The sequence below is a fragment of the Brachypodium distachyon genome, chromosome 1 (genome assembly GCF_000005505.3).
Source record: "Brachypodium distachyon strain Bd21 chromosome 1, Brachypodium_distachyon_v3.0, whole genome shotgun sequence".
In the NCBI taxonomy this organism is placed as follows: domain Eukaryota; kingdom Viridiplantae; phylum Streptophyta; class Magnoliopsida; order Poales; family Poaceae; genus Brachypodium; species Brachypodium distachyon.
Genome location: NC_016131.3, coordinates 46,587,779 through 46,610,622, shown reverse-complemented (window position 1 = coordinate 46,610,622; position 22,844 = coordinate 46,587,779). Strand labels below are relative to the sequence as shown.

The window sequence follows — 22,844 nt, the reverse complement described above, 5'->3', positions numbered from 1 at the left end:
GGCATCATCAGCAGCATTGTGCTGCCTCATCAAGTGATCATGGTCCATCCAAAGAAAGGAAAAAAAAAAACAAGAAAGGAAAAATGCAGGGAGAAATCTGTTCAGTGCCTCAGTGGTGCCTAGGGTTATGTCCCCTGGGGCCATAGTAATCCACATGGATCTCAGGCATCCGGTGCCCGGTCCTATCTTTCTCTTCAGAGATGGTCTCCTCTGCTTCACCTGATGATGATGATGGCTCAACACCATCAGCCTTGATCATCACCCCTTTATCCACAGATTTCTGCAAACAATGGAAGATCATGCACGAGTTAGAGAACCAATCCAAGGAAACAGAAGCTCCGATCGTCGTGTCGATGCATGTCAAAACACCGTAAATGGAACTCGTAGAAACTTACATTGAGCAGCTGGTTGCTGAGTGCCGCATTGGTCTCTGCATCCAGTCTGATGGCCCGAGCTGTTGCAAACATCAGGAGCAGAGCCAAGGCAGCTGCAGCCAGGGGCGAGCAGGTCTTCACCATCTGGTATTTGTGTAAGGATCTTGATGATCTTAAAGAGTTTGAGTTCAGAGACAATACTACTTCCAAGTCTTCAGCTTAACTAGGTGGAATGGAACAGTGGTTCAGGGAGATGTGGACTCTGTTTGCCTGAAGAACCATTTGACCCTGGCTGAGATCATATATACAACTTCTCTTCAGGACACCACCCTGGCCCAACCCAGTGATTGGTGTACTCATGTCTGCAATGAAGGGTCAACATGCAGTACCCAATGCAGGATGTTGGCCATTGTTTAAGCCGTGCTCTGCCACACTTTGGACAAGTGTGTCTGCCCCCAAAGTACGGAGCCATGTTTAGGCCCCTGGATTAGGTGCCATTGCCATGCTTGGGAACACTAAATGGGATTAAGAATTCTGCCAAGTGCTCTGCTTGGTCTCAGGTGGAATGCACATCTGCTCCTGGAAAGTTGGCTCCTTGTCTCTCCAGGGATGTACAGGGCGCTGCGTACATTTGCTCGTGCATGCATTCCTCCAAAAGAAGTGTTGCAGAAACTAGTTCAATTTGGGTAGTTTAATGGAGATGCTAAAAGTTTGACTAGTTTATGCATTTATATCCGAAGCTAGTCAGACTGGAAGGGTCAGTGATATGTGCAATTTGGCATTGTTCTGTTCTTCATGCTCTTATCAGGCAATATTTTGATCGCTTATGTTGGGATCCATATTTTTCTGTTCTGAGACCTAGAAACTGAAAATTAATGACAATGACCAAATGGAGGATAATCAATTTGTGACTCATTCACACAGTGCAGTAGTTCCATAGTTGATCAAGTAGACAATAACCACATGAAAGATAATCAATTTTACATGATCAAATTTCAAATGCACGGCTAGGCAGCAGCAAGTTTATTTACAGAGAAAATGAGGCATAAAAGTGAGCCTAGCGGCTCATAAACCTCTTTCCGTGGACTTGCCTAGTTCCAGCCGCATAGAATTGCTCACAATTGTGAGCCCATGTTTGTTGGTTCAATTACCAACAAGAATAATCACCAGTGTGTCTCAACTGACAATGGGTAACAACTAACAACAGTGGGGTGCCAACACGACTACGTACAATTACAACTCAGCAGTGCAGCATAGTAACTGACTGTGCAACAAGGATGACTTTATTGGCTTCCCAGGAGTATCCTGAGGCTATTGAGCCCATCAACCGATATGCTCCTCGCCACCCTACCAGGTCGATTCACTCTGATCTGAGGAGGCGCCACCAGGTGGAAAGAAACCAACACCACAGTCAGGTTATCTGTGGCGCCCCGCCTTATTGCCTCCTCGACAATTTCCTTGCAGCATAGCTTCACATCGTTGTGCTCTTGGAGACGCCTCCGTGCAAAGTCCACAGCATTTTGATTTGAGAAGACATCCCACATCCCGTCGCTGCCAATTACCAAAAACTCGTCGTCCTTTGTCAGCGTGACCATCTTGAGCTCTGGTTCAGCACTGAGGGGCCCTCCTCCAGGTCTATCGACTTCTTTCAAGCCCTCAAGATGCCAGTCGCCGAGGGCTCTAGTGACTCCTAGCAAACCATTCAGGTAATCGTCATCCACATAGCCACCAAGTGACTCTACGCGCAGTTTTTCGGTGAGGCTGCAGGGTCTGTGGTCCATAGACATCTCCATTGCAATACCGCACCGGGAAAGAACTGCTCTACAATCACCAGCATTAGCAACCAAAAGAGACCTGTACCAGACATAATAATTTTTAGTATTGGTCATAAAGTTTGTCAATAAGTGGAGTGACATTTACATGTATAAAAAAATAGGAAAAGCTTAATAGCAAATAAACAGATGAACTGGAGTTGGAGAAATGTTAGCAATATTATGCTTTTAGAACTATCTCTCAGGATAAATAAAGATGCATAAAATATAACTCATATATTTAATATGCAGAATCCTCTAGCATACCAGTGTTACAGAACAGGCATGGTAAATTGGTGATCTATGCAGCAAAAGTGAATACGCAACACAAAATTAGTATTCCTCCGATCCTAAATTCTTGCGTGGTTTTAGTTCAAATTAATAACATGCCATTTTAGGGCATCTCCATTGTATCCATACATAAATGCCTCTTTTGTTCTAATCCATTTCATAGATTCCGAACAACAAGACTTTCTAAGGAAACCAAGTCTATTCTAAGGAAACCAGCACAATCAAAGCTATATATGGCAGAAAAGGGAGAAACTCAGTTATATGACAGAAAAGTACCTTCCAAATATCATTGCTGTAAGTGCTGTTGTACCAGACGACAGAGCTCTGTGGTGGGAGCATTTATCAGCAAACTGACTATCTATCTGCATAAAGGACCTGCTCACTACTTTCTCAAGCTCAAGTGGAAAATCAGCATCTTCCACAATGACCCTTGGTAAATTATCACGAACGAAATGGGCAGCATCTTTTCCACCATGCCCATCGAAGACCTAGAAACAAAAAAGGTGCAAACAAATTAACTTACATAAGCATATTATCTCAAGATCAATGCAAACAGAGAATGCTAAAACAATGAATGCATGTCATTACACTGCTTTACTGTTAAATAAAAACTGAACTCTCGAAGTACTACAGCACCATAATTGTAATGTGTACTGCATTCTCTACATGAACTATGAGGAGAACTTTATTGGATGGTGGCATAGTGCAGAATATAGATCAAGGTTAGTAGTCAAGGATAGGGATTGACTGGATAATTCTTGGAAGATACAGATGATCTGTTTGTACATATATTATTTATTATACAAGTTTGCTGGTATTCAAAATACAACTCAGTATTGGGTGTAACATGCAACATAGATCAAACCTGTCATAAATTTCTCCTTCCGATATGGGCATATGGGATGTTGCAGTTTCTATAATTGCAATTATACACAAGTCTAAATTTGAACAGAAGTAGTATCTCAGTCATAACCAGCAAACCTATAAAAGAGAGAAAGCACCTACCCCATAAAAGGAAACAACTTCCTTATCCACTTCTGGATAACCAAAGTTCTTAGCTAGGTCCGCAATACACACATGGGTATCTTCCATGTACTGGCGACTTCCAATATCCGACCAACCTCCTGATCGAACAATTGGAACGAAATTGCCGAAGTTACTCTGCTTGAAATCAGCAGTTGTGGTGTTCTCACAAACACTCTCCATCTGTATGTTCAAAATAGGATTAGTACATAGCATAAGAAATGCAGAAACAATAAACTCATCCTGTAAGTAAGAACTTGAGTTATAGGACAGAATTCAGGTGAAAAGATGAGGCACAGATTTGCATACTGCCATTTATGATACTTAATTACAAAAACTAAATTCAAACTACAAGAGATGATCAAGTAATTTGACTATAAGTCATTACCCAATTTGGGTAGAACATTCTATTCCTATTATTACTAGTATTGGTTATAGATGTTACATTGCAAATGTGTCTAACATGTCTAGTTTACTGCTACTACCCTTTGAATAGCTTAGAAGTCACTGTCAGTTAGGAACTGGGAAATATAACAAACCAACGTTCTAGTAAGATCAATAAATGTTATAAGTAACCAACTGACTATTTCCACTAAACATCAGTGACCCAAGAAATGTAATATGAGATAATCAGACTAGGTAATGACCACTTGAGACAGCATGGTGTGACAATATAAGTCTACTTGTAAGTTGTAACGGTCTACATAGTCGGAATACATGCTTCGGCACCATTACATGGGAATGAATTGTTGCAATCACCAGCTCACATGCCAGCAGTAAGCAACACACAATACATGCTTCGGCACCATTACATGGGAATGAATTGTTGCAATCACCAGCTCACATGCCAGAAGTAAGCAACACACAATACAGCAAGCTCTGCTCGATCACTGATATAATGCCAAGCGCGTCAAAGCTAGCAATCAACATTATGTTTTCTCTCACCTCAGTCTTAAAAGGGAAAAGCTTGCAAGTACTCTTTTTTTTCTCGCTGCTCTAGTATAAGTACAGACTATTCCTGTTTGCTAGGTACAACAGTGAAATTAGTACCTCCCTGACACCCTGTGGCAGCAAATCTCATCACAATTAACAAGAAAAATGTTGGACACTCCGTCTACACTCAGTACAGGTTCAGAGTAGTACTGACGAACATTGCAATGCATAGTCAAACAACAACCTGTCACCTCGCACCACAAATGTCCTACCGAACGCCACCTATAGTGCAGACAACTTAACTACGCCCTGTTGAACGTTTCAATGAGCATTCTCTCCATCGACAACAAAAGTCCCCCGCTTTCCTCCAGATTTTCAGAAACGGCAGCATAAGACGCGTGCGCACAAAGGAAAACACCACCCGGTTGCTTACGGCTCAATCCACCCTTCTTGGTTCTTGCCATGATGAAAGAGAACTCAGATGAATCAACAGAAGGCATCAAATCCCCAAACACGATGAGGTTTATCCAGGCGAACAAAAAAAAAGAACTAAAGAATTACCCTCCCAAAATCGAATCTTTTTGCAGAGAGAGAGAGAGAGGGGTAAGTGTGTACCCACATGAGGCAAGGGGAACTCGGCGGGCTTCTCCACTCCGGCGTCTCCAAAATCGAGCCTCTCCGCGTCGTCCACGCACATGCCGGCGCCGGACAGGCCCCGCCTCCGGCGATTTCTTGGCAGGAAGCTCCCGCACAACCGGTGGTGCTCTGCTGGAGTGCAGGTAGCTCGGAAGATCAGGCACGCGGGCAAAGGGGCGACAGAGAGAGAAGGGAAAACAAGTCAGGAGAGAGAAGAATAATACGGGTAGGAGTAGAGTAGAGGAGGAGGAGGGGGGGAAGGGAGAGAAAGAGGAATCCGAGGAGGAGAGCAACAGAGGAGATGCTTTGGGAATATCTGTGGAGAGAAAATCCTTGGGTGGGGAAAAGGGAGGAAAAGGCGAAGGTGGGCTGGGCAAGGCGAAGGGTTGGGAAGCTTGCGGTGGTTGGTTGTTGGAGCTCGATTTTTTTATGGAGACGGAGGGGAGTGGGGAGCGGCGAGGAGAGAGAATGTGAGGAGGAAGAAAGGCACGTGGGACACTACGTCAGTTGTGACGTACTTGGGCTTTGGGCCTTCCCGTTTTTATTTCTGTTCAAGTTTTTTTTTTCGGCCTCATTTGAAACGACCGTAAAGGGAGCGAGAAACCATACCGGCGGCGACCAGAGAAATTAGGGGGAAAGCAATCGGCGACGAAACCAGAGAGAGGGGCGACCACGCCGCCGCCAATGGATGTTTTCGACACTCATTTCTACCCTTTTAAAATCGTACGGGGTATACGTAATTCACTAATCCAGATAATCCAGACAACCAAACCGAAGATAAATAGTTTAGTCGAGCACAGTGGCCAAGCAAGCATAGAACGTAAGCAGCAATGAACAAGAATGCATGCTAATTTAGTTTAATTACATGGCGTTATACGTCGTAACAACAGGGGGTTTGGTAGCAAGTCTGGGAATGTACTCCTTCATAATAGAGGGGCAACTCCTGGCCAAATGCTCAAAGTCAGCACCCCGTGTGATTGCGTTGCAATTGGGGCGGGACTCGAGGAAACAGAAGCAAGCCTCCTTGAGTGCACAACAGCCATGCTGCTCAGCGAGCGCCAATGTGGTGGCCACCGTGCTCGTGCCGAGACAACCGCACAGCTTGTCCTCGCAGATCACTTCAGCCTCCTGAGATTGTACCTGTCCGCGGCGACGAGCAGATGCTGGATCATCGACCCTGTTACGCCATGTTGGTCGTCACCGGCCGCCTCATTAGGCAGCGAGTCGGTGTAGATGAAACGGAGCAAAGCCTCGAAGACTCTCGGTTCCCATGTCCTCGATCCGCACGCAAGCCGACGCAGCGCTCTCCTTCATCGGGCCGAGGAGCTCCGCCTTGAACACCGAGGACCGGGCGGCCAGCAAGTGCCTGTGCGCGGTGAACGTCTCGCCGCCGACCTCGAACTTGACATCCGCCCCCTCGCCGGAAGAGAGGAGCCGCGCAAGATCTTGGAGTATATCCGGTGGCGGAACGGTGGCACCCCCAACAACAAGAGACTGTTTGGGACAAGGGCTCTCCTTGGAGACGGCGATATCAAACCGGACGCTCAAAACGCCGTCCTCCGACGACACGTGGCGCGACTTCTCCCGGAGCAGGTCCTTGGGCCGGATGAGCTGCGGGTAGCCCCAGGCCGGCCCTTGGTTGCTGGAGAAGGCGCAGGATCTCCACCGCCCGCCGCGGCTGCTGTACGACGGCACGGGCTCCCCGCGCCTGTCCAGCAGGCTGATCTTGAGCTGCGTGGTGACGACCTCGTCGGGGCGCCTTTGGAGATGGAAGAGGAAGACGGACAGCCAGCCGGCGTCCTTGGGGCCGCGGCCGTTGGGGTAGTACTCGATGTACCAGCGGTGGCCTCCCACGGCGAAGGTCTCCGTCTTGACGCACTCGCCGTTGGCGATCCCCTCGTAGTACTTGGAGTCATGCCGGATCCGGAGAACCTTCGTCCCTGACAGCAGCGAGACGCTGTTGGCGGCGGCGGCGCTAGAGTTGGTCGAGATGGCGCAGCGATTTGCCGATTTGGTAGTACGTTTTCTATCCTAATTGCAATTGGAGTGGGCTGTTGTGTGCAGATTGGATCGTTTTGGGTTAAAAATTGATGAGTGAGTTAACGCGGTTTGTTAGGATTAGAGTCCGGGAGGGAGTTGATATGAGTTCGGATATAGTATCTTGAAGAACGGGTCGTCGGGAGGCTGGACTGGACGACGAGACTCTATGGGCTTTTGGGCCTGATCCTCAGCCCAGCGGGTATCACTTCTGGTGGACCTCCGTAGGCAGGCCCGTTGGTGCATTGCGACTCATACGAACAAGACAGGACGGTGACCGCTTGCGATATTAGAGCAACTGATACCAATCCTGGTATCAGGGCCGTCTCTATAATTCGGAGGCCCTGTGCCAAACATAAAATGAGGCCCCATGTTTGGAAAATCCTAATATTCGAAAGTGGAATTACGAAAAAAATGCTGCTGAACTAGAGTAGAGATTGGTGTCCTCTAAATTGATTTGTAGGCTTTTGAGGGGAGTTGCATAGGTCAATGTGCAAACTACATGTTTTCTCTGCGCAGAAAGGTTATCCTTTTCCTTCTTTTTACTGGCTAACCTTGCGAAGGGTAGGCATTTTCTTGTAATAATAGTTCTTGGTTTCAGACTACAAAATGGATATGGATACTTGGTCGAATTTAAAACTTAATTGCTTAATAACCATATGGTCACATTAATTATGTAGCTCTAGTTGGTGTCATGATTACTGAACTTGAGAAAATTGCAGCGGCAGGAGTTGGGGATTTCCATCGCAACTAGCGGCCTAAGCGACACCACCACCTTCAGTAGCAGGATGACCTCCTTTATGTGCTCTTTAATGTCACTATTGTTATTACTGTTTTCATGTCTCATGCATGTAACTCTGCGTTGTATACTGAGCATAAAGGCTACCCTTTCTCTTTAGGTTAACCTTGTGACCGGTGTGCATTTTCTTCTTGTAATAATATGTGTTTGTTTCAGACTTGTAATGAATACTTTGTCGAACTAAAGAACTTAATTACTTATGAAGTTCTTGACTATATGATACATTAATTATGTTTACATTATAACATTGAAAATAGTAAATCAGTATAGACCCTATTGTAGCCTTAATTGGTATCATGATTACTGAACTAGAGAGAATTTCAACCGCAGGAGTCGGGGATTCGAACCATGAGTGGCGGCCCACGCGACACCACCGCTTTTTGTGACGGAACTTCTTGTGTACGTCCTTTGTGCTCTTTAATCTGACTAGTGTTGTTACTGTCTCCCTATGTTTACATGCAACTCTGTTCTGCATTGCATATTTATACGGGTAATTATCTAGCTTATGTGTTACAAAAACAAAATTAATATATTAAATTATGTGGTACTTATTTGTTTTTTGTTGCAGGAGGTTAGGGATGGAGGTTATGCAATGACTTGGAGGAGAGGCAGCGAACTACCTGCACATGTTTGTCACGCGACTAGCTGCCTGTTTGTATCGAGACGCCAATTCTCCTCTACTCCAAGCTGGGACTTGCCTGTGATAGGGCAACTGATGTAAGATAGCCTTAAACTTGAGAGAATGTCATATTTACATGAGCAGGATTTATAACCGTGTCTTTGAACGCATTAACTCGGTGTGTTTAGTACATTTGGTAATTACTAGGTTTTTTTGGGAAGAACTTAGAAGCTGCTGAATATGTATTTGTACATTTGATCTCTTGTAAGTTTATTACAACAGATAATTGTTTTTTTAGGCAGAACTTAGAAGCTGGTGGATATGGTTTTATACATTTAATCTCTTTCTCTTGTAGGAGCATTACAATAGATAATTGGGTTTTTTGGGCAGAACTTAGAAACTGCTGGATATGTTTTTATACATTTGATCTCCCTCTTTCTTATAGGCTTATTACAACAGATAATTGGGTTTTTGGGCAGAACTTTGATGCTGCTGGATATGTTTTTATATATTTGATATTTCTCTCTCCAGTAGGCTTATAACAACAGATAATTGGTTTATTTTGTTGGCAGAACTTAGATAATTGGTTTTTTTGGTAGAACTTAGAAAGTGCTGGATATGTATCTCCTTCTCTCTTATAGGCTTATTACAACAGATAATTGGGTTTTTGGGCAGAACTTAGATGATGCTGGACATGTTTTTATATATTTGAAATCGCTTTCTCTAGTAGGCTTATTACAACAAATAATTGGATTATTTTGTTGGCAGAACTTGTACATTTGATCTTGTAGGTGTATCACAACAGATAATTGGTTGTTTTGGGCAAAACTTGAGAGAGATATGATATATATTTGATTTATTTCTGTATAAGGTTTACTAAATATCTTTATTTTTTTCCCTTGTAGGTTTAATTAGTCATCATGACATTGCTATGGAGAAATGTCTAGATCCATTGAGATATGCCGTGAACATTCCTCTATTGAGGGAAGCAAAAGTGATAGGGCTGATTAGACAAGAAGATCTTGATGCACCATCTACAGCCAGATATGAGTTGACTGAACCAGGTATAAAACTTGTTGACTCAATTCTCTCACTAGTTGCCATAAATCTGAAGAGAGGGAGAAATATCAGTCAGTTGTTGAAAGGGTATAACCTGATGGTGTCAACAAGATATGGGGGGGGGGTTGCAATGAAAAGCACAGCCATGCATGATGAACCGAGAGGTATTAGCAATAACCCTCTAGCCTATAGAGCTGCACGTGACTTCATATTCGAGGTATTTAATGCTTCGGTTGGAGTTACTCTTAAAGAGTCTGAGCTTCCGGGAGGAGTCATCAATCTTCTTAACTTGTTAGATGATTCAACCAGTGTGGACAAACGGTTGATCACGTATCATGGTAGTGTTTTGTCACCTCAGATACCGATCCATTTATATCATCGAGTTGATATAGTATTGGAAGGACTTCAGGTGTTTGGTACGGCAGAAGAGGTCCAGGCAAGAGTTGGGATTCTATCACGCTTTCCTGATCGGGACACAAGTGATAGTTGGTGCTTCCATGATCAGCACCCGTTCTTTGAGCACTGGCTTGATTTCACCAAGAAGAAGAAACATCAAAGGAAGAGCAATCCGGGAGTGGGTCCCCCATGGTCAGAGTGTGACTACGGAACATCGTTGATGAAGCTTCATCGGTACGGCGTGGCTCAGCTGTACAGCCCGCGTGCTTCTTCTCCAGTCTTGAAGTTTGATCCCGCCGGCCTCATGGGCCAGCCGGTCCGGCCTGGTGCGCGCGCGTGCGCGGGATGGGCCGCCAGCTGGGCCGCCTTAGGAAGGCTCCCTTCAATTTTTTTTTGCTGGGCGACTTCTTGGGCCGCAGCTGGGCTTCAGCCCAGTTGGGCCCGGTACCTTTTCAGGAGTAAGTGGCAGATCCGGCAGCCACGAACGAAGGGGAGCCCTAGATCGGACGGCCCCGGTTCATCTTCCTCCTTCGTACAGGAGGGGACTGGGGGCTCTCCTTTCCGAGCTCTTTGCAGGAGGGCGCCCGTCACCGGAGTGACGCCGGCGCGGCGAGGACGCGGGGGCCCGCGAGCGGGGCACCTCCTTTTGGCCAGGCCGGCTCGCTTTAGGGAAAAGGAAAAGCCTTCCTCTCCCCATTTCTCCTCTTCTCTGTCTTGTTCCTTGGGGATGAAGAACGGCGAGGTGTCGCCGCACCATTGGCCCGGCCCGGATGCCTAGGAGCTCCGGCGGCCTATAAAATGGAAACCCCCTCCGCTGGAGAAGCCCACACCATGCTCGTTTGATTTGTCCGGCGTCGAAGACGAGTTCGGCGGTGCCCGACATTTCTTCAAGAGGTTGGTGTAGTAGGGAGCTCCGCAGGGGCATTAGCTACTCCTGGGTGACGACGGAGGTCGCGTTGTTCGTTAGGAGCAAGCCCATGGCGCAGCGATTTGCCGATTTGGTAGTACGTTTTCGATCCTAATTGCAATTGGAGTGGGCTATTGTGTGCAGATTGGATCGTTTTGGGTTAAAAATTGATGAGTGAGTTAACGCGGTTTGTTAGGATTAGAGTCCGGGAGGGAGTTGATACGAGTTTGGATATAGTATCTCGCAGAACGGGTCGTCGGGAGGCTGGATTGGACGACGAGACTCTATGGGCTTCTGGGCCTGATCCTTAGCCCAGCGGGTATCACTTCTGGTGGACCTCATACGAACGAGAAGGCCCGTTGGTGCATTGCGACTCATACGAACGAGACCAGGACGGTGACCGCTTGCGATATTAGAGCAACTGATACCAATCCTGGTATCAAGGCCGTCTCTATAATTCGGAGGCCCTGTGCCAAACATAAATGAGGCCCCATGTTTAGAAAATCCTAATATTCGAAAGTGGAATTATGAAAAAAATGCTGGTGAACTAGAGTAGAGATTGGTGTCCTCTAGATTGATTTGTAGGCTTTTGGGGGGAGTTGCATAGGTCAATGTGCAAACTACCTGTTTTCTCTGCGTAGAAAGGTTATCCTTTCCCTTCTTTTTACTGGCTAACCTTGCGAAGGGTAGGCATTTTCTTGTAATAATAGTTCTTGGTTTCATACTACAAAATGGATATGGATACTTGGTCGAATTTAAAACTTAATTGCTTAATAACCATATGGTCACATTAATTATGTAGCTCTAGTTGGTGTCATGATTACTGAACTTGAGAAAATTGCAGCGGCAGGAGTTGGGGATTGCACATCACACAAGGCAATAAACTCTGTGATGTCTCGCTTCAATCCGGACCACCAAAATGTCTCTTTTAGGTTCATATACATTTTCGTGTTCCCAGGGTGGATTGAGTACGGTGAGTCGTGGGCTTCTTGCAATATCAGCTTTCTGATTTCCGGATCCTGCGGTACGCAAATGCGTTTTCCGAACCATATGGTACCCTGGTCGTCTTCTCAAAAATCCTTGGTCTTTCCGATAACCATATTCTCTTTTATCTCCTTTATTTCCGAGTCGCCCTTATGTGCTTCTCTAATCTTATCCAGCAACGTGGGCTGTACTTCCAAAGTGGCTAAATACCCTTCCGGTACTATTTCAAGTCTCAGGTCCTTGAACTGTTCACACAATTTTTTATGAGATATTTAAGTGATTGAAAATTATAAATACTCACACACATATAAACCTTAACTATGTTCTCGTAAGAAAATTAAAAATACTAACACATATATAAACCCTTATCTTTTTTACATATAAATGAGGCTTTTTTCTCATTTATCTATTAAAACATCTTAGGTCTTTTACATATAAATGAGGCTTTTTCTCATTTAGGATTATTAGATATTAAGAATTGATCTGTTAGATGCATGGAGGATATGTTGTGATTATTGGTTTTATTCGTGAAGTAAACAAAATATTGATACTTAATCTATGTACGTTGTATTAAGGATGTAAAATAATATTTGTATGATAAATTTATCTATTGAAAGCATCTTACGTCTCTTACATATAAATGAGGCTTCTTTCTCGTTTAGGATTACTAAATATTTAGAATTGCTCTGTTAGATGCATGGAGGATATATTGTGCTTATTACTCTTATTCGTGAAGTAAAGGAAATATTGATATCTATGTACGTTGAATGAGATATGTGAAATAATAGTTATTTGATTATCTTAGAAGTTGCCAATCAACCTAAGAAGTGATAAAAATAGATAAATTTGAAAAAAATGCCACGTCTTTGTTTGGACTTTGCCTCAAATGCACGCATTTTGTTTCCTTACACAAAATAACACACTTTTATTTAGAATTTTAATAAAATAACATTTTCTGTTTTTTCAATCACTTTTCCCCCTCTTGACCCACATAGCAGAATTTTGAGAAGAAATTGCCCCTACCCCTTCGTGTGCTGACCGATCTCCCAAATTGACTGATCATCTTATAACTCTATCTCTCAATTGATCGATCGTCTCATAGCAAATGCATTCTTATCTGAAAATAGACACTATGGCAGGCCATGGCAAACAAGCAGCAGCAACAACAATGTATACATCGCTAGAGGCTACAGGCTACATCAACCTACAACGCCACAGGCCGAGAAGGTAGCAGAGCAGAGCTAGACAACGCAGCGCTCAAGCAGCAAAAAGCAGCTCCTCGGCGACGCGGCGGCGGTGGCAACCTCGACCGGTGGATCTCGATTGGTGGACGGGGACGGCGGCCTCGTCTAGCGGATGGCGTTCGACGGCGGTGGCGGTCTCGTCCGCTCCCACGGTCGCGATGGTGGACGCGGCGAGCGAAGTCCGATGGGGGCACCGGCTTCTCTTCCCCGATTCTCCCTCTGTCGCTGCCCCGCCTCTGGTTTTAATAGTGGTTTGAGAAATCGATCGATCGATATGGGACCGATCAGCACATGAAGGGGCAGGGGCAATTTTGTCCTAAAGAATCTGCCATGTGGGCCAAGAGGGAAAAATGGATTAAAAAAACAGAAAATGCTATTTTGTCAAAGTTTCAAAAAAATGTGTTATCTTGTCTAATGAAAGAAAGGTGTGCATTTGGGACAAAGTACAAAGAAAAGTGTGGTGTTTTATCAAATTTCTCATAAAAATATTGCTTAACCTGAAAAGTGGTATACTTGAAATTATGTGACTCATTCGTTCCCCCCTCTGGCGGGCGACGAGCGCCAGCGACGGCGACGTGGTTCTGCTCCACTCCGACCTGGCAATCCTCTGCGGGCCTGTTTCATCTAGCTAGTTTCGTCTTGTATTTTTGTTGCATATTATCTTGCAAAAAATCCTCAGGAGATGCATCTCATCTCAAACATTTTTTCGCGCTGTAAATTTCTGCTCCCATTTCATCCATATTGTCAGAAACTTTTCACTCGTGTTTTGTTGATACAATGGTCTGTTTCTGGACCTTTTCAACATCCCAAAGATGGATCTAATTCGCTTCTTAGCTTCGATCTGTTGAGGTATAGTGGCCACTGGCGATGGAGGAACACAGTCTGTGATATAAGTTACGGAGCATAACATTTTGTTGGTGTAAAGTGAAGTTCTGGCATAGTTTCACACGGTGAGATGCTTAATTCTTGAAAAACGATTAGTGCTCTGTGATTTTATCTTCTCCACCTCAGCTTTTTAATTATGTTTCAATTTTAGATACAGTACATGTCACTGCATGCATTGTGAGTGCTCTAAAGTGCACTTGGATATGTAGTACTGTAGCATATCTGTTGTTTACAGCTTTACAACATTTTGTCTATGCTTTAGCGGGCTAGAAAGTTCAGATCTTTCCCACCCGAAGAATGAGGTCACTGGTTTGACCCTTTGGTATGAGGTAGCACCAACTATTTGTCTCTCTTTTTTTCCTTGGACATAATCTTTAAAATATTAAACATTCTCTTAAATGACCTTTATTTTATGAACAGTTAATGAGTATCAAAGGAAATGTTAGTATATCTGTACAAAAATGTGTATCCCAAAGAAGAAAGTCATGCATCTCTTATTAATGTTCATATCTCTCCAAGAATATGTTTATGAGCATAAAAAAAATCATGGCGTGAAGTCGAAATAAATGTTCAAATATTTCTATTTCTAAAAATATGAATATGTTCATTTACTTCTGACATAAAAAAATCATGCTATTTAAAAAAGAAAAATCCACTTATCAAATATAAAGAGAAGTGAAAATGAAAATAAATAAAAAAGGAAACATGAAGAAAAAAATGAGTGGAAAGGAAACATGAAGTAGAAAACGAACTGCGCCGGCCCTATAAAAACGAACCCACTCACTTATTATATGCGCCTCTCCAGTCCCCTCGAAAAACAAAAAAAAATCGCCGGCGAGGAATGGAACCCTTGCGCCGTACCCTCTCCCTCGCCGGCACGGCCTACCCGTTTGCCCGAACGCCACCGCGGGGACGCCCAGCCGCCGGATTCTGCACTCTGGAGGTGGCGATTGCCGCGGCGCTGCTGGGCCCCCAACTCCCACGCCGCGCCGTCCTCCGCCGAGCGCGCTCGCTGCACGCGCTCCTGGTGGTCTCCCCCGCTACCCTCGCGTCCGGGCTCGGTCCCGCCGCCCGGAGCATTTGCGCCGCTCTCTACGCTGATCACTCGCATGACATGACCCTTGGCTTTCTGTCCGGTGACACCGCGCGTGCTGCTTTGCTCCGGATTTATTCCCAATTTGGGGAGCTGCGAGACGTCGACAGGACATTCGATTCGATGATGATGATGCCGGGGTTGGAGTCTTGGAATCACCTGATGAGTTGCAACCTGCGTTATGGTCGCACCGACCAGGTTCTCAATCGCTTCTCTCAATTGGTGAGAGCAGGATTAACCCCGACGGAGATCACATTCTCGATCGCGCTAGAGTCCTCCACGGTTTTGGGTGATTTGAAACAGGGAGCAGCACTTCATGGGAGCTTGTTGAAACAGGTTACGAGCCTTTTGAAAACAGGTTACTTCGTCCGGAAGCCTGCTTCAGTTTTACGTCGAATGCGGTGCCCTGGAAAGTGCTTATTTGGTCTTTCGTAGCATGAAAAGAAGGGACTTGAGGTCTTGGAATTCAATCCTGGAAGGCTATGCAAACAATGCAAGTTATGGGGTGGTGTTAAAGTTGTTTGACGAGATGATTCGGGAGGGTTTCCAAGCTGACCGTGCAACATACATGTATCTGCTTGCTGCATGTACCAACTGTGGGCTAGTGGATAGAGGGAAGTTATATTGGTTCTCCATGATGGTTGATGGCATCGTGCCTGGGTTGGAACACTACAAAAGCATGCTGATTTTGTTGATTAGAGCAGGCCTAGTGAAGGATACCATTGACTTACTGATGAACCATAATGCCAACACAAGTCCTGAGCTATGGACAATTCTGCTAAGCTATGGTGTTGGTGTTCATGATTCTAACGATGCACTACCACAACTAATTGATGCATCAAGCTATGGTGTTGGAGTGAGCTGGATCCGGAGTGGAGGTATTGTTCATGTGTTCTCCACAGATGACGATTGCTACAATCAAGATAACTATCACAATGAAGGCACTTGGAATTAAGGGAAACATGGTGTTGTTGGGTACTCTTCATTGCGAGTTCTGATCTGCGATGGCACCAGCTTCCGATTTACCATGAGTGTGTGTTCTGTAGGAAGAAACCAATTGATATGTATGAACAAATTTGACTTGTTGTGTCTTGGTTTGCGCTAAATAATTGATTCTTCATCACCAGGTCAAAATATTGGCCGAATTGTTTGATTTGTCCATTTACATTTTTGGTGATGGAGCATGCGAGAACTGAGGGGTCAATTGTCGCATATTTGAGGAATCTTCAGATATTTATAAACTTAAAATGCTGCGAAATGTATTGTTGAAATAATTTCAATTTGATTTACCTCGAGGACTCAAGTATTATACACAGTAACTTCGCTGATGCTATATACCATGTGATTTATTATAAATATACAATTTCAACGACTACGTGATCTGAATTACAGAAGGTAAAAGCTGATGCCGAGGGCTTGTCGAAGAAACTTCAAGCTCTTGAAGCTTATAAAATGTAACCCTTTCGGCTTTACAAGAAACTGCTATCAAAGGTCAGTTTGTCACCATCTGGTAGTGCTGAGATTCAGGAAACTTATGGGTGAAATTTGGAAGAGTGCTCTATTGAAGAAGTGCACATTTTGGAGGTCAAATTGAAAAAAGCATCCATGATACTATCAGGGGGAGGAAGGTTAGCATTTTCCAACTCACTTTACATTCTAGTAATCAGCTTACACGACCTTCTATGCCAGACTCGGCTTTTCGAAGGTAGCTAACTAAGCTGATACAGGAGGTAATTTTCACCAACGTTGTCATCTCATATTAACCTGAAACAACAGAGACATGGGTTCCCCACCATTTTGTTGTTTGTTTCTTACAGCGACGCCTGGCAGACGACCTTGCTCAAGGATAACGAAGATCTACTGAGGCAACGTAAATATTGACAGTGGAATTGCCAGCTTGAATGGAACACCCCAACCTACCATTACGCTGAACACATGCCTCATCCTCACGCGAGATATTTTTGAGGGAAACATGCGAGATATGTGCACACCAATTCAGACTATATGTAATATAAATCTGATTTTGTGCTCTTGCTCACTCATTTCTGCAGTGCAAGGGCAAACTTGTGCTTGGTGACCTTGGCTCTTACGATTGTCGCGGCAAGATCCTCACTGGACCTGAACAAGGACATCATGGACGCGGAAACGGAGCTATTTACCGGAGTGCCTGGGAGAGGTCATTCTTGAGAGCCGTGGCTACACCAGTTAGTTTCAATGTCGGAGAAAATACACAGAATAAGCTTCTAACTCTGTCCATGTGGCCGCAGCAGCAGTCAAGTACCCTAAGAAAACCGTATCGTCCAGCTTGGGCCTGAATGCAGGATACAACATGCACCCAATGTAGTTGATGCTGAAATCTTAATCGAATTCTGAAGTAAATACATATATGTTGATTTTGTTGCTATGAGGATTATGCAACCCTACGGACTAGCAACCGTGATGGAAAATCTAACCAGCACAAGGATGCTGGACTGACTGAAATTATTTCTTATGAACAACATTCACAGGTATGCTTTGGCTTTTTTAACGGGGTGGATTGTCTGACTTTAAGTCCCATGACTTTGTGTGGCTGACTTGTGGGTCCCATGATGGTCTGGCCCGCACGTCAGCCACACAAAGTCAGGTGACTTACTGCAGAGAATCCTTGCCGCTTTTTTAAAGGTAGACTAGCAAATGAACGTTACATTTCTATGGATCGCCAAGTTTGATTGCCCCAAACATGTTTAGCCATTGTTCATGTGCTCTGTGGCATATGGCACTGAAAGTTTTGCCCAAAAATTCGAGATGGTTCCACATGTAAGAAAAAGGTGGACGGGCATCTTTACAAGACAATCTGCGTATCACCACTGGGTTCAGATACATCATAAGATTGCGCTGCGAAACGGACACCAAACAGTATAGGCATGGGTCATCGAAACTTGCAGTGCTTGCGCATAACATATTTCCTTTCTGTTTGGCTGCATGAGGTCAATCTTTTTGCCTTGCCACACTGTTGTCTTATAACTCTTTCTTAGTCATCATCCCCTTGGATTTGCATGATAAATTCTTTCAAGACAGTATGGAGAGCTACTTGTTTATAAGATATCAAGCAATTATAGAGTATCAAACTGTTGTAATTTGGATTGCAACTATGAATGTATTATGGCTTATTCAGATACCCTTGCACATTGTTGCTGCTCAATTCTGCCCATACTAACTTGAGAATTTTGTATGCAAACAAACAAACAAACAAACAAACACAAACATAGTCAATAGTGTATACACCTTCTTACAAAAAGAAACTAGACACATATGGCTTCTGGGACAGGAGAAACAACAAAAGCTGTGATACAAGAGAGAGATTCAGAGCACCCAGCGAATCATTTCCATAACGGATGTGTAACGGGCACACTTGTGCTTGACAATCCGCAGGCTCTTGTTGGGGTCGCGGAGCAACTCGATGCCGGTGAGCACAGCGAAACGCTTGCCTTCAATGTCATCAAGCACCTTGGCAATGCAAAGCTTGCCACCACCCAGGTTGACAACCCTGCGATGCATAGGTAAGAGCTGCTGTTCCTCTTGGTCGGACATGCCGGAGAGACCCCCCCAGACATGCTGTATTGCGGGCGGTCGGCCCTGGTCCATGGCAGCAGACAAGTCGACGGCGCAGAGGTGGTTGAGCCTGCAGGGTGGAGTGTCCCATTTGAAGCCCAGCCAGATATCGAGCTCGCGGATGTGCTCGCCCCTGCCGTCGAACGGGAGGGTCCAGTCTCCAACGTGCCTCCATTCCTCCAAGGGTCGCCATCCAAGCTGGTGGGTGTCGTCTCGGCACGCCGTGTCAAAGCAGTAGGTGCCAAAGCCCTGTGATGATACGCAGATGGAGGTGGAGCCGTCGGCGGTATTCTCCATAGTGGTGTAGGAATTAATCAGGGAGGGTTGATAACCAGGCTGGTGGACGTAGGGAGGCGGTGGAAGGAGGCGCGACCGCCAGCCGCCTTTGGATCGTGAGTCCTTGAAGCCGAGCTCGACCACCTCGAAACAGGAGCGAGGGTGGTTGCAGGAAGGAGACATGCGAGGGCGGGTGGCGAGACGGCCGGGGTACCTGTCGAGAAGGTAGAGCAAGTGCTGCTGCTTGTCGTCGTCTCCTCCAGGGGGGGTGACGGAGAAGGCGACTGGTTCGAACCCCTTGGGCTGGTGGAGCGGCGGAAGGGTGTAGAAGATGCTGTTGTCGGCGTCGAACATGGCAAGCTCGCCGGCCTTTGTGGAGTTGACGATCCTACCATCGGTGCTGACTCGTGGGGACAAGAGCTCGAACCACTCCAGGCCGTCAGGCAGCGCGCCGATTGTGGACGATCCGAATCTGGTGACGGGATCAGGCAGTCGCCGAATCGTCTTGTCAAATTTCTTCTTCCTTTTGCCGTCGGCACAAGCTGCTGCTGCTGCTTCCTCTGCTTGTTTTGTGGAGTCGTAAAAGAGATTCTTGTAGGGATCCATCCGACGCAGCGAATAGAGGCCATCTCTAGAGCTCCGGACTAGAAGATTCAAGAAACGCCGACGACTACCCAGCTGGTTCATCATCGTCTCTCGCTGCCCAACAAAACTAGACACATAAAAATCACACCTTTTTCGATGGCCGTCGACAACAGAAACCTTTTGGGGACAGAGAGGGCCGAATCCTGACCTGAAGGAGAGATCAACAGCCCGGCCGGACGCCGGGATTGGGAGGGGAAGAGGGGGCTTGGCTGGCGGCTGCCGAGGTTTTACACAAGGACTTCCCGGTCCCGGAGTGGACCATGGAGGCCCAATAGCCTTTTGCATTCGGTTATCGCTGCTGGGCCTGAGAATACGGCCGGCTTCTCTGCCTGGTAGTATCTCAAAAAAAAAAAACCGAAATTCTAATGATTAGGATTAAAAGCTTTTAAATTTGCACCGAACAGAGATTTTCACCTAATACGGTCCCATGTATTATATTGTATAAAAATATATTTTTTGATTCATATTTGAATGAAAACTTTTAATGATATATTTTTCTTATAATTTATATTTCTTTAGTTAATAATGATTTAGAAACACACGCGGTATACAAAATTGGGGCGTCGTACACTTGTACCACTATCGGCGACAATAATAACTCACTAATAAACCACACTCGGGCCTCGGGGCCCTTGCAAACCCGGTTGTTGAGTCTTTTCACAGCAACAGGTATTCCAGAGCTGTCGATGTGTACTTCTCATCGATCCATCCATTATAGACGGACCCAGCCCTCCTTCAATTCATTGGTACGATGGAAGCTCCTTGTCGCTAATTTTTTTTTAATTGTCAAAAGGACGGTGTTACATGGATCGATATCCGTGATGATGGGTAATCACGCCACACGGTGGCCACTACCTTAAGATCGGCCTTCTTGAGCCGATGAGCCCAAAGCGTAAAGTCCTCTAGGATATTTCTAACAATTACATGAGTTGGTAAGGTTATATGGCGAAAGACCACACTATTCCGAGCATCCCAAATCTTCCAGAGAATGGTCATGATCATGGCCTGCCAGAGCAGCGGCGAGGCAGCAGAAGCGGGTGCCGGTGAGGTCCAAGGGGCAGTGGTTGATGAAGGCAGGGCGAGCCCCAGAAGCCCCCAAACCTGTTGGCTCGCCTCGACGGCCGAAGAACATATGCTCATGCGTTTCTGAAGCACTGGCGCATCGGGGACAGGCATCATCCGAAATGATCGTCTTGTTGCGGAGGTTGTGCCGAGTGTTCAATCGATCTCGGTGAACCAACCATGCGAAGATCTTCACTTTGAGGGGGACATGGCAGCTCCAGATCGCCTCTGATGCCGGATCAGCCTCGCCCAACGAGAGCATTTGGTATGCACCGCGTGTGGAGAAGGGTCGCCCTGAGAGAAGTACCCTCGAGTCATCGGCATCCGAGGGCGCGAAATCCTGCAAGAGAGAACATAACGAGGCGAGCTCATCCTCCGCACCTGCGGTTAGTCTATTCCGCAAGCTCAGATTATGTCCATTACACATTACAGCACTAACACGATCAAAAGGCGATGTGCAATGTGAAAAAAGTGCCGGGAATATGATGGATAGTGACTCCGAAAACAGCCATCTATCAAGCCAGAAGAAGCATGTTTTACCATTACCTACATGAAGCGACGTGATCTGCCGTAAGACTGGTAGATGCACCTTTATGATGGACTTGAGGTGTGAGAGAGGGGTAGTGGTAGATTATAGATCATCAGCCAGATCATGGTGCAGCCATGATCTCCACGGCAAATTTGACTCCATGCAGGTATTTGAATGCAAATATCAAAAGTAAACAACAATTTTGGACCTGCAAGTTTTTGACACCAAGACCACCGAGGTTTTTTGGTTTTGAAAGTGCATCCCATGCGACCAAACATTGCGAACCATTACAAGTGTCTTCCTGCGTCCAAAAAAAAGCACGGCGTTTTTTGTTGAGCCTCTCGGTTGAGACAAGATTGAGGTCAAAGGCGGACATGCAGTAGGTTGGCAAGTTGTCGAGGACCGCAGAGACTAAGGTGAGCCTGCCCCCTCTAGATAAGAGCTTGGCTCGCCAACCTGCCAAGTAGGAGCTACATTTGTCGATTAGAGGAGCAAAGGCCGAGCTGTGGAGTTTGTGTGGTGACAGAGGTAGTCCTAGGTACGTCTGGGGAAAGATGTAAAATTTCCCTGATTTTCCTGGCAGCCGGGACGGTAGCTTCAGCAAGTATTAGCGTGTCATCTGCGTACTGGAGAACAGCCGCTGGCAAGTCGTCGCAAATGGGGTGGCAGATGTAGCCAGTTTGCAGTTCATCTCTAATCATTCGTTGCAGCAAGTCGGCAACTATGATGAAGAGGTATGGTGATAGCGGGTTGCCCTGTCGAAGGCCATTTCTGCATGTGATCCACGGACCTGGGACGCCGTTAAGAAGAACCGCGGTTCTCCCTGTCTGAAGGATGTCGTTTATCTAGAGGCACCAGGAGGGTGGGAACCCTCTGTGGTGAAGGATCTGCAGAAGTGACGCAGACGGAGTCGAAGGCCTTGCGGAAGTCGAGTTTTAGGGCAATGGTTGCTGTTCTTCATTTGTAGCAGCAGCTTAGGAGATCGGCAGCGTAGACGAAATTATCTGAGATGCTTCTACCGGAGATGAAACCCGATTGGTCGTCATCGACTAGCGATGGAATCAGCGACTTTAAACGGTTCGTTAGGAGTTTTGCGGCTGCCTTCATAGGCCCATTTTGAAGTGAGATAGGTTGAAAGGCGTGGGGGGTTCTCACACTATCCTTTTTAGGCAACAGGGCTATGTGGGCGCGGTTTATCCTGGTGAGGTCGGAGTCCCGTCGATAGAAGCTAGACATGAATGCTTTAATTTTCGGTTTGACAGTTGTCCAGGCGCGCTTGTAGAAACCCGGCCCAAAGCCGTCTGGGCCTGGACTGGCATTCTGGTTTGCTATTAGAAAAGCAGTTACAATTTCGTCATCAAGGGCTTGGAGGCCCGCTGTAGTGGTAGGAAAGATATCGGAGAGGTCGAAGGCCCAAGTGGGTTGGTGGGCTGTGCCTAGTAGAGTGGAGTAAAAGTCATGCAGAAGTTTTTCTTTTTGTTCATGGGCCGAGAATTCAGCATGTCTAATTCGAGGGTTACAATTTTATTCTTACGCGTACGTTGGGAAGCAGCCACATGGAAATACTTCGTATTTTCGTGTCCTTCCACAGCGAGCCGAACTTTGCCACGCTGTTTCCAGTGCGACACTTTGGCCCTAATTGCCCGCTGC

The 22,844-nt window shown here is 45.8% G+C and overlaps 2 protein-coding genes and 1 pseudogene across 3 annotated transcripts; all 3 read right to left on the bottom strand.

Moving 5' to 3' along the window:
• Positions 1-1,303: 1,303 nt before the first annotated feature.
• On the bottom strand, positions 1,304-5,516 carry LOC100832424 (probable protein phosphatase 2C 54). Of its 2 annotated transcripts, none has more exons than XM_010229664.3 (4): positions 5,048-5,516; positions 3,482-3,682; positions 2,753-2,964; positions 1,304-2,228 (listed from the first exon to the last, which is right to left on the bottom strand). In XM_010229664.3, exons 1-4 carry the CDS (start codon positions 5,051-5,053, stop codon positions 1,658-1,660), a joined length of 990 nt encoding a protein of 329 aa, XP_010227966.1. In that variant the 5' UTR covers positions 5,054-5,516; the 3' UTR covers positions 1,304-1,657. The 2 variants fall into 2 exon arrangements, with proteins under 2 accessions (XP_010227966.1, XP_003564214.1); XM_003564166.4 differs by having other exon boundaries at positions 5,052-5,516.
• Positions 5,517-5,863: 347 nt separating this feature from the next.
• LOC100833339 lies at positions 5,864-15,109 on the bottom strand (annotated as a pseudogene).
• Positions 15,110-18,433: 3,324 nt separating this feature from the next.
• On the bottom strand, positions 18,434-19,648 carry LOC112270311. The gene has a single exon (XM_024458149.1). It carries the CDS (start codon positions 19,646-19,648, stop codon positions 18,434-18,436), a length of 1,215 nt encoding a protein of 404 aa, XP_024313917.1.
• Positions 19,649-22,844: the final 3,196 nt, after the last annotated feature.

Excerpts from the sequence above, each read along its gene's own strand:
- LOC100832424 (XM_003564166.4), bottom strand. The coding sequence starts at position 5,129 with ATGTGCGTGGACGACGCGGAGAGGCTCGATTTTGGAGACGCCGGAGTG. Across the intron at positions 3,683-5,051 it reads CCGAGTTCCCCTTGCCTCAT|ATGGAGAGTGTTTGTGAGAA; the intron begins GTGGGTACACAC and ends TTGAACATACAG. Across the intron at positions 2,229-2,752 it reads ACAGCAATGATATTTGGAAG|GTCTCTTTTGGTTGCTAATG; the intron begins GTACTTTTCTGT and ends TGTCTGGTACAG.
- LOC112270311 (XM_024458149.1), bottom strand. The coding sequence starts at position 19,648 with ATGATGAACCAGCTGGGTAGTCGTCGGCGTTTCTTGAATCTTCTAGTC.